The sequence below is a fragment of the Pristis pectinata genome, chromosome 21 (genome assembly GCF_009764475.1).
Source record: "Pristis pectinata isolate sPriPec2 chromosome 21, sPriPec2.1.pri, whole genome shotgun sequence".
Classification (NCBI taxonomy): Eukaryota; Metazoa; Chordata; class Chondrichthyes; order Rhinopristiformes; family Pristidae; genus Pristis; species Pristis pectinata.
In genome coordinates this window covers 35,152,755-35,164,769 of record NC_067425.1, presented here as the reverse complement: position 1 = coordinate 35,164,769, position 12,015 = coordinate 35,152,755, and the positions used below count along the sequence as shown (strand labels likewise).

Below are 12,015 nucleotides of genomic sequence, written 5' to 3'. Positions count from 1 at the left end.
ACACTGTACTCCATAAACAGGTAGACTACTGCTTGCAGCCTAGGTACCCAGAACTTAGAGTGTCAAATCCCACCATCATACCTAACTCTGCTAATATACAGTATCCCAACCCTACTTCTCCATTCTATGAGCTTGGCGTTAATGTAATTAAAGATGAGCGAATATTGACAATGCTTCAACCAATTAAGAAAAAAGAAATCAAAGTACTATAACTGCTGACCTATCAACAGTTTTAGTCAGAGTAGCACTCAATAATATTCTGCAGGATTGCAGCTAAAATTAAGGTTAGCATTTTCTTATTTTCAATGGCTTAATTTATCCCTGTAGCCTACCAAATGAGTCCAGCCATAATAGTTTACCAGTTCAGTTTCTTCTGCTGATGTGCTGTCCTTTGTTCCCACCGGGTACTGATTTACTCCTGCACAGGTTCCATGCCTTAAGATGGGTTTCCAGAGCTGAGACTCCACAACAGAAGTAACCTTTTCCACTGATAACTCAACAGAAGGGAACAGCCCTTTAGAGAGAAAACAAAGTACAAATGATAAAAACAATCTCTTTATCAACATTGAGATGGGAAGTGATTCTTCTATCAAAAGGCATGAACATATGTCCCACAGTACTTTATAGAATCAATGCTGTAATGTATTCACTACTATAACATAGGAATAAATATCAGCTGGGGGGGGGGAGCTAGATGTGAGGGTCGTCTCATGTTCTTCCTCAAATAGTGCCATGTGATCATTTACAATCACCTGAGGGTTCAGACAGAGCCAGATGTTAACATATCCCCTGACAGACAGTACAAAGCCCTCCAGAATGCCTTGGAGCATTGCCCTATTATACACTCACATCTTTGGAGCAGGGCTTGAACTCAAAATTTTGACTCAGAAGGCAACATTCCGCTCCTTAAGGCTAAAGTTGCACTGCTTTCTCATCAAAATTAAAATTTAGCTGAACATTATCAAAGGATTTCCTCACATAATACAGACCGTCATATAGAATATGAAAATTAAAAAAAACTGCAGGTGTTGGAAATCTAAAATAAAGGCAGAAGAAGTTGGGAACACTCAGAGAAACAAAGTTAACGTTTGGGTCATAGATATTTTGTTTCTATTGACCACAATTAAATCTTTTAAAAAAAGGATTACTTTCTTCCAATTCCCACTTTCCCCCAGAAAGCTCCTCTGTGCTTCATCCCCTTCCAATATCCTTGTTGAACTAGAATAGCAACAAGGTCAAAAAAACTGGTGGATCCAAAGAGTACCCTTTCTGAATCTACCAATCAGACCAGATCTGTGGCAATAATCCTTTATGATTTTAACCAACTAGTTTAATCGTCAGAGAAAGGCCAGTGCTGATGCTAGAGGCAGATACAATTACGATGCTTAAAAGGCATTTGGCAGGTATATGAATGGGAAAGGCGTAGAAGGATACAAATTGGATTAGCATTGACAGGTATAACGGTCAACATGGACGAAGTGGGCCGAAGGGCCTATTTCTGTGTTGTATAAATCTATGAAAATTGATTTACACAAGTGATTTGCCCCTTAACATACTGGGAATTAGCTGAATACCAGCCAGGACCTGCAGACACTAACCAATTTTGCAAGAGCAAGGGCATTTTAGTGGAAAAGTTGCTATCATCACAGTGTAGTAATATCTACAATGACTAAAAGAACCCAGATGAAAGCACTGGGGTTGTAAGTATTATCCAACCAAAACAGCACAAGGCTGAAGCACGCCTGGAAATGTTTACATCTGAGCAGAAGTTGCAGCTGAAAAAGATATCTGCAAAAAGAAAGAAAATAGCAGAAACGATACCCACGTGAAGTCAGCGACTAAGCTGAAAGACGGCAGAACAGGAGGGATCAGAGGGTACACAATGGATAAGTCAAGCTTTAACTTCAGGTATCTGAGTTCAAACCTTGCCCAGATGGTTGAGATAAACATTTCCTCTAACTGTAAGGATCCAGTGCAAATTAAAACATGCAAGTTTCTTTTTATAATACACGTAGATGGCCAAATAACAGCATTAATATAACTAAAGGTGTTGGCAAACATTTGTGAATGGACGTAAATTGTGTTTAGACTCATTCAACCGCTACAAATGGAAAATTATAGTCTTACCACAGGCAGAGTTCAAAGACAGCGCACGGGAGGCAAGGCAACCCATTAGTCGAGACACAAGAAGTTGTAGATCTGCAACCCAAGGTACCCGTACATCTGGTAGACCATACGCTTTCACCATGAATTTGTATCCCCATTCATTGTTACAGTTGTCAGAGTGGAAGAGAAACTGCAGCCTTGGGCCTGATTTAAACGTCACTAACTGCAGAAACAAAGATGTAAGCAAGGTTTTACACAGAGCCAGAAGTATTCATTACACCATTGTTATTACCAAAGGCATACTGATCCTCAGGAATGATGATTTTCAAATGAAAAGTTTTCTCTTATGAAAATCCACAGACTCTCTGGTCCTTAGTGTGAAATACAACATCAAAGTCATTGGTTCAGCCTTAGACAACTGCTAAGAAGGGAAGGGATCAGCAATTACTAGTGACGGTGTTGTTCTCTTCCTAAGATTACAGTACTAGAAGCTATACCGCCAAGTAAATACATGAAATTTCAAGTACATTGTGGGGTGTTGTTACACTCAGGCTGTGTCTGATTTATGCTAAGGCACCCACTGAAAGTACACCAGGATCTTAAACATTCAACCGTCTTCATCTCCACATATTACTGAATGGAAGCAATCTTAGGACCATTTAGATTCTTAGCTGCATGAGAAAAAAAATTGCTCAATTACACTGAACAAACATTTGGATTCTGCTGGGCCATCTCATCTGATGAATCAAAAGTCTGTCATTAACTAGTTTACTGCTCTCACAGCCACAAAACATACATTAGTTTGGTGCACAAGAGACTGCAGATGCTGGCATCTGGAACAAACAATCTGCTGGAGGAACATTGACAATTCCTTTCCCTCCACAGATGCTGCTCAACCCACTGAGTTCCTCTGACAGATTGTTTGTTGCAATATATTAGTAAGGTGCACAGAGAGATTCTACAGAGGGGTGGATTATCTTTAACAGTAAAGAACTTGAATTTATAAACAGCTTTATTGTTCAAAAAGCCTAGATGTTATGAAGTGCTCTTTATGTCCAATAGCATTCTGCCTGATTTTTAAAACTTGCATTCATAGTAGCTGCTCACGACATCAACTTCAAACATAATTATTTTGTGGGTAACTGCTTGAAGTTGAGGTCACGAGGCAGAGATAACTGCTAATCTGCACAACGAACTCCCCCCAAAAAAACAAACAATTACAGTGAACCCTTGTCTTCCATGGGGGATATGTTCCAGAAATAGCTGCAAATCCGAAAAAAAATGCAAATATCATTTTTACATAATGTGCAGCAAAGTTGGCACCATTTTCTGTTCATTTGCAGGTCAAGGAGGAAGGTCCATCAGCGGGCTCTTTACAATGTTGTACTGGCCCAAAGGGACAACAACACACCAGGGGAAATCCCAACGGCAAGGCACCCGACACAGATTAAATCCAGATTCAACCCATGGGAATTCAATTCAATATTGTGAGCGTTGCTTTAAAAAAAAACTAATCAGCAGAAAATGGACAGCAAAAAGTTACTCTCTTCAGCCAGAATTTAAGGGGCTTCCAAATAAATTCAAAAGGTTCTAACCAGGAATGCTTGCACGAATTCTGTTGTGTTGTGACCACGCAGCCTAACCAGAAATACTGCACCGGTGGGTTTGAACCACAAATTCATAAGAATCGCAGTAGTTACATACTCAAAAGTTAATGGATTACTTCAAGTTTTCTGATGGTGCGTTTTGAGAGAGGAATGTCAGTCAGATTAGCAGTCTTTTTCAAACTGTTCCAAGAGATCTGTAACAATCAACTGTACAACTCTGATAGGTTTGATAGATCATGGGTTTATCAACATATTCAACCTCTGGTGTTTCTGTAATGAAGGGCTTTCAAAATACTAAACACAAGTCTTGGTTCAGATTATGGCCACAACTTGCTGTCAGCAACAAGTTGCCTGTGCTAGCAAACGACCACGGAAGCAAGTACAACCTTGCAATCGGAGGATCTGCCAGTGTCAACATTGTCCAAACCTTTCCAATCTTAAACAGCAAGGCCCTGTGTGATACCAGGATCTTCGGTGACATGCTATCTTCCCACAAGTGAGCCAAAACAAATCCCTAGCCACAAAACAGCTGAAGAAACTTAACAGCTAAGCAGCCTGCTCTCAAACCCATCCGAGGCCTTGATTGCTTATGAATGTCCCTGATATTTGGAAATATTCCAAAACTACTTAAAAAAATTAACATGTAAAATTATTAAAAATGAATTTTTTAAACTAAGTTCAATTAATTCAAAATTGTAAATTAACTAATGCTTACTTTTCACCCATAACCATTCCTCTCCATTGAAATAAACAATCTGACTGTCCCATGACAAATGTAATCTGTCATAAGTTCAACAGGCAGATCCCCCATAGCACAGGCTCTGGGGGAAATCACTGCAAGTTGCACTCTGCCACTGTGCTCCATGAAGAGTCCAAAGTTAGGACACATTAGTAAAAACCCCAGCCTAGAACAGAGAGGATTTATGAGAGTCATAAATCCCGACAGTCTCCTGACACTGAAGTGGTGAACGTCAGTAGACCACCCACCATAGACAGCTCCCATTTCCCTGTCCTCTATATTAAACTGCTTTAAGTATCTTGCATGTTACATGATAAAGCACAAAACCATCAGAGCAGTTGAGATACACAATGAAAGAATAATAATTGATACCAAATATCTTACCGTTGGCCATTTCTCTGTCCCGACTTTCCCATCATAACGCACTTTCACTCCTCTGGAGTCTGTAAACTCCAAGTAATCGTACCTTTAAAAGAAAATTACTGAGCTATTTGGAACTGAAAGGCCTTCAAACCATCTGGCACAGTGTGCTGATAAGTATTCCACTATTATCCAAGCATTCGAATTATAATTATTATCCAAGTAAATAATCTCACACAAAGTGATCCCTACATCACTCCCAGTGCCACACACCAGTAAGCATTGAAGTAGGAGGGCGGTGCAAATGGAAAGACAGTGCAGGAGGGAGGGCTTTAGATTCTTGGGGCACACGAGACCAGTCCCAGGTAGGGTGAGACCTGTCCAGGCCATAGGTGGCCATCACAATATGGCTGGGAACAACGTCTTTGCAGGCAGGACTGCTAGTACTGCGAGGGAGGGTTTAAAGCATGGTGGTGATGGGGTGGGAGGGATGCTGAGCGCAGGTTCACAAGGAGAAAAGGTGGCAAAAAATTAGAGTTTGGAAGCCAAAGCTAACAAAGGTTAGAAAATAGCTAATACAGGAGTCAGTATGCTAAATGGTATATGACACTATGAACAGGGAAGATGAGCTGAAGACAATGATAGACACCTTGATGTATGATGCTTTAGCTATTACTGAAATATACTTAGAGGGCCAGGACTGGCAGCTTAACTTTCCTAGTTACAGTGTGTTCAGACAAGATGGGGAGGGGTTTTAAAAAAAAGGAGGGTGAGCATGGTAATATTGGTTAAAAAAACACAATCACAGCTATAGGATGATAATGAGAAGGATCATCACGAGGCTGAAAGGATTGAACTACAGAACCAAAACCTTTGGGAGCAGACTACAGATCTCCAGACAGTCCAATAGAAATATCTGCAAGCAAATATCACACAGATATTGAAGTAATGGGGCAATAATAGAAGGAGATTTCACTTTTCTTAATATTAACTTGGAAAGTCAGTTAAATACAGAGGGCAGAGAATTGCTAAATTGCATTCAGGAGAACTTTAGCCAGTATGTAGCAACCATAACGAGGGTGGTGGGGCACGTACAATCCAGAGTTAGCTTCAATGAATGATGCTAGGCAAGTGGAAGGAGCTTCAGTGGGATAATTCAGCTAGAGTTGGCATGATTATGGACGAGGACAGAGAAAAATTAAACTAAAAGTTTTAAATTGGGGGTAAAAGAGCAATTTTATTAGGGTAAGGAGTGATTTAACAAATATGAACTACAATCGACTATTTGAAAATAAATCAGTCTCTGAGCAATGGAAGGCATGCCAGAAAAAGGGTTCAAGCAATGCGGGGTAAACGTGCCCAGGAAGAGAAGGGATGGGACTGTAACATCTAGAGTCCACTGGATGACAAGCTGCACAGATGGTAGGACAAGGGCAAAAACTTGTAAGGCACCAAAAACTTAATACTGCAGGAAGCCTGGAAGAGCATAGAAAGAGTAGGAGGAAATGAAAAAAGAAATTAGAGAAGTAAGAAAGAGTATGAAAACAACATTGACAAGTAAAATCAAAGCAAATCCAAAGACGTTTAATAAGTTCATAAAAAACAAGGGGATAACAAAGAGTGGGGTCTATTAGAAACCAAAAAAGGTAACCTGTGGAAATTGAGGTCAAGGTTCTCAAGGAATACTTAGCATTGTCCTCACAAAAGTGGGGGATGATGCTGAAGTTGTAATTAAGAAGGCTGTGTCAAACATTATATGGAATAAATGTGGAATAAGAGAGGAATTATGAAGGAATTTAGCAGCTTTGAAAGTGGATAAATCACCAGACGCAGACAAAGTATACCCCAGAGTATTAAAGGAAGGGAGGAAATTGCAGGAGTTCTGAATATGCTTTCAATTCTCCCTGGCTATAGGAATGGTGCCAGAAGATTGGAGGATTGCTAACATTTGTTTAAAAAGGGGAGAATGGATAAAGCAGGTTGTTACAAGTCAGTATAACTTCAGTGGTCTACAAACTATTGGAATCTATTCTAGGAAACCACAAACTTTAATTTGGAAACACACAGATTAATATATATTCAGCACAGATTTGCAAAGGAAGGTTGTGTCTGTGTGTCGATTGAATATTTTGAGGATGATATAAGCAGGGACAATGAGGGTGATACATTTGATACATCTGATACATCTAAATAGATCATAAGAGTGCTTTTGCTAAGGTCCCACATGGCAGGATCAAAAAAAGTAAAAGCCCATGGGATCCAAGGAACAAGTTGGATCAAAGATTGGCTCAACAGCAGTAAGCAAATGGCAATAGCTAATGGTGCTTTTGTGACAAAAAAGCCATTACCAGTGCAATTCCAAAGGTCCCAGTCCCCTGCTTTTTATAATATTCATAGTTTTGATTTAAATATAGGTGGCATGATAATTTTGTAAATTGTATAAACATTGTCCATGTGCTTAACAGTGAGGAGGAGAGTTTTAGACTACTGGATGATATAAATAGCCTGGTCAGTTGAAGAGAAACATGACAAACATGTTTAATCCAGAAGTGTGAAATCATGCATTTGCAGTGATCCAACAAGGCAAGAGGATATACAACAAATGGGAGGCATGGGGGAACGAAAGAAATCTTAGAGCATACGTCCATAGATCATTGTGGTGGTTTATAGGACACATGGGCTATGGGCTACTTTCTTTCATTAGCCAAAGCAACAGAATAAAAATCAGGGAGGTTCAGCTGGAATTGTTTACTACACTAGTTAGAGTACTAGGTACAGTTCAATTACATTGCAGGATTATACTTCAGAAGGTTTAAAAGGATGATGCCAGGATTGGAAAACTGTGGATATGAGAAAGACTGGATAAGCTCTGGTTTTCTTCTTTGGAACAGAGGCAGCAGAGACGAGACTAAATGGTGGTTGGAATAAATGCAGAAGATCTAGCAACTCACTGGAAACCATTCTTCCGCACCATCAAGTCCAAGAATGGCAAACGCCCAAGGGTTTGCCTCACCATCATTCAAGAACAAAGAGAAGATTATCATGGATACTGAACAGTCAGCACCCATTGGAAGGGACACTGAAGAACTCCTCAACCGATACACTAGCCTTGTCATGAATATCCTTGAGAGCTTAAAGAAGCTGTGTATCAAACAAGAAACATATAGCCTTGGGAGCAGATGGCAGCCCTGCTGAAGTTCTGAAACTTGTCAGAGAGTAATTTCAAACACAAATTCACCTCCCAAGAACTCATCCTGCAGATTTGGCAAAAAGGCGACATGCGCGGGGCCGTCAGACATGTCATAATCATGACAATCTTCAAGAAAAGAGACAAAGTCTAACTGCGTTAACTACCAACGGGATCTCCTTGCTTCCACAACTGTCTCCACCCACTGGGCACAGAGCTCCACCCCAAATTGCAGTGGCACAACAGACCTGACCTTCAACCTGCCAGATCTCCAAGGGAAATATAAGGAACACCATCAACCACTGACCATGGCCTCTTTTGGCTTCATAGAAGCTTTTAAATCTTTCATTCTGGAGGGTCTGTGAAGATGCCTGCACAAATTTGGCTATCCTCAGAAATACACCTCCATCTTACATCTGTTACATGATGCCACACAATTGGTGATTCAAACCAATGGGTCCACTATAGACCCAATCTCCATGCTGACATTTCCCTCTGTAGTGCAATAATCTGCAGAATGTACAGGTAACTATTCAAGCTAATCACCTCCACTCCAGAACCAAGGTTACTCAAATCTCAGTGAGAAATGCAGTATGCAAATGATACAGGCATACTTGGACACCAAGCTTCAAGTCATTGCCAACTCATTGACTAAAGCATAAAAGAGATGGTCAAAACACATTGTTCACATGCCCACCATCATGGGTACAGAGTTGGGGCAGGGATTAACTTACTGAACTAGTAAACCTGAGGCCTGGGCAAACAATCCAGAGGCCAAACTTCAAACAGCTGCAGGATTTAAATTTAGTTAATAATCTGTAATTTGGAAAAACAATGATTCTTAGTAATGATGACCACAAAAATAACCTATTGGTTGTAAAAACATAACTGGTTCACTAAAGTTATTGAGGGGAAGAAATCTGTCATCTTTATCTGGTTGGGCCTATATGTAACTCCAGATTCATCCCATCTGGTTGACTCTTAAATGCCCTCTGAAGTGGCCTGGAAAGCCATGCAGAGCGAGGAAACATCTTGAAGGTTTTCACAAAGCCTCATGGAGAAGTGTAACATCCCCACCAAATTGCTGGAATTCTTGGTCCATGATCAGCTCATGCTGGAGTCCGAGAACCTCAAGACCAAGCAGAAGTCAAGAAAAATGGAGGGAGGAGCATGGCACACTGCCCATCCTCCCTCAGGCATCTCCTGCCCCACCTGTGGTAGAGATAACCTCATCAGCCCCCTCAGAATCCACAGGATCAGAGGGGAAGCAATCATCCTGTAACCAGATGCACTGTCCAAGAAGAGCATACATTTATCAGGAGCCTGGATAAGGTAAATAGAAAAGACTTTTTCCCTTAGCAGAGGGATCAAGACTCAGGGACACAAATTTAAAACGAATGGAATAAGGACTACAGGAAAGATAAGCAAAGTTTGGGACTCAATGTCTAAAAGTTTGGAGGAGACAGAAACATTCATCATGTTTAAAAAGTACTTGGATGAGTACTTGAAGACACACAACCTGTAGAACCACAGACCTAGTGCTGCGGTTAAGGTTTAACTGAAAACTGGCACGGTTCCTTCAGTGTCTTAAATCCTCTATGATTCTTTGAAACTACAAGACTATATCATAACAATTATTCAAGGAGCATATGATAAGCATATCTCTGCCTATACAGAAACTGAGAGAAGAGATCTTGATAATTCAGAAGCAGCAAATATCCAAAGACAAATTGAGGAAGTCTGGCCCTCTAGAGGCCATGAAGATTTCAAGGTCATTATGGCCAAAGATAAAGTTGATTACTGAAGATTAATTAAAAATGGTCACTAATTAGTTTGTGATCTTGAGTTAAGATAGGGCTTGTCTTAAAAATAAGTGAGGCAAATATTTCTAAAACTAAGAATAAAAGCAGAAGATAGAGTGAGTTGAAAAGGCAAACAAATTTCTTTAAAGTAAAGCAATTGAGCAAATGGTGAAGTAAAGTGGAATTACCACCAAGAAAACAATTAGCCTCTCCTGTCAGGGTCTCTCTTCTCCCCATCATAAATCCTCCATTAATGAAGTACTGAAGGAACACAAACCTTTTTACCCTGTCTAAAAATAAATCATTTTAAATTATAGGTAGAATTTCCAGGTGAAATTGAAATTGAACAATACCTTTTCTCTGTTTCACACTTTTCATCAAACTCCACTTCAAATAATGTTGCACCCGGACAAACAAAAACGGTTGTTGCATGACTATTATTTTCATAGTTGTGTGTAGACTCCATGCTCCACATCCTGAGAAACACTGGCTCCTCAGATTTCTCCAAGTTCTCACCACCAAGCTATTAATCAAAATCGAAACAATTTTTTTTGAAGCAGAGTTTCCACACCGCCCTGTTAAGCACCTTTATGTGGCATTAGCCGAATGGATACACATGACAGATTGAAAAATACTTTGGATACAGGCCACTACCTTGATAAAATCATCACCAGTTTCACAGCAGAGGTTCTTCAACATCTTTGCCAGTGGAGCAAAAGCTTGCAGCAGTTCACAGTGAGGGATTTCCAAGTTAGAAAGTTCCAAAAGAAAGATTACCTGCAACAACAAAAAATGTTTGAAGTCTAACTGAAAAGGAAATAAAAAACTGTAGTGAGGGGAAGGGGTGGAGCAAGGAGTAGATGCTGGAAATCTAACTAAAAAGCAAAGTGCTAGAAATCCAACTATAATTTTACCACATTGTGCAGCTTGGTGAGCATTCAGAACATCCATAGGACATATATCATGAATGGTGAGGCCCTAAGGCACATTAAGGAACCAAGTGACCTTGGTGGTCAAGACCAAAGATCCCCAAAGGTAGCAGAACAGATAGACAGGGTGGTGAAGAAGGCATATATGATAGTTGCCTTCATTAGCTGGGGCATAGAATAAGAATAGGAAGGTCATGAAAAAATTATAAAACTGGTTAGGCTGCAGCTGGAATATTACGTGCACTACAGGAAGGACATGACTGCGTAGGAGGTGGTGCAGAACAGATGGAATGTTTCAGTTGTAAGGAAAGACTGGATAGTCAGGGTTTGTTTCTCTTGGAGCAGAGGAGATGGAGGCAGGGCCTGATAAAGGTAAACAAAATTATGAGGGGAATGGATAGGAGAGATAGCAAAGGAAACCTTTCTCCATTGCAGAGGTGTATAAGACCAGGGGACATAGTTTAAGGTGAGGAACGAGTTTAGATGGGATCTGAGGAAGAATTTTTTTCACTCAGTGGATGGTTACAATCTGGAACACACTGCCTGAGAAGATGGTGGAGGCAGATACCCTCACAACATTTAAGCAAGGCACAATAGGCTGTGGAGCAAATGCTGGCAAATGGAGTTAGTACATATAGGTACTTGATGGTCAACAAACAAACTGGAGGAACTCAGCAGGTCAGGCAGCATCTGTGGAGGGAAATGGACAGTCAACATTTTGGGTCAAGATGCCTCATTTGGACCGAAAGATAGAGGGGAGATAGCCAGTACAAAGAGGTGAGGTGAAGGGATGGAGCAAGAGATAGATGGATCCAGGTGAGGGGTGATAGGCAGATGGAGGAGGGAAGAGTGGAAATAGCAACAGAGGCTGGGAGGTGATAGGTGGAGGCGCTATTAGACTTTTAATCGCAATAGCACCATGGTTTGCATTGACTACTTACAGCTATTGCTCATTTGTATTTGCATAGAAAAAGAATTATGCAACTAAACAATTTTTCCACATATTCAGTGGTATAAAAACTGAGCACTAAAACAAATAAAAAACATACAAAGAATCAGAATCTTGCACTGCAGGGAGGCTAGTCAATTCTGCCTAAAGCAGCCCTTTGCAAGAATGTGTCAACTGATCCCACTCCCCATGCTCCTTTCCCATAAATCTGCAAAATTTTTCTTTAATATGTTCACATCTAATCAAATCCTCATTCAATCTTCATGTGCTGAACTGTATATCTTCCAGAAGAAATGTAGATAACGGCGAGCATGGAAAATAATTTGTTACAGCTAT

The 12,015-nt window shown here is 40.4% G+C and overlaps 1 protein-coding gene across 1 annotated transcript in view; it reads right to left on the bottom strand.

The window, feature by feature from the left end:
• zzef1 (zinc finger, ZZ-type with EF hand domain 1) overlaps positions 1-12,015 on the bottom strand; it is a 188,817-nt gene that overhangs the window by 125,675 nt on the left and 51,127 nt on the right. The window contains 5 exon segments of the mRNA XM_052035349.1: positions 360-514; positions 2,128-2,329; positions 4,837-4,918; positions 10,155-10,324; positions 10,456-10,578. Of these exon segments, the coding sequence (XP_051891309.1) occupies positions 360-514; positions 2,128-2,329; positions 4,837-4,918; positions 10,155-10,324; positions 10,456-10,578 (732 nt within the window).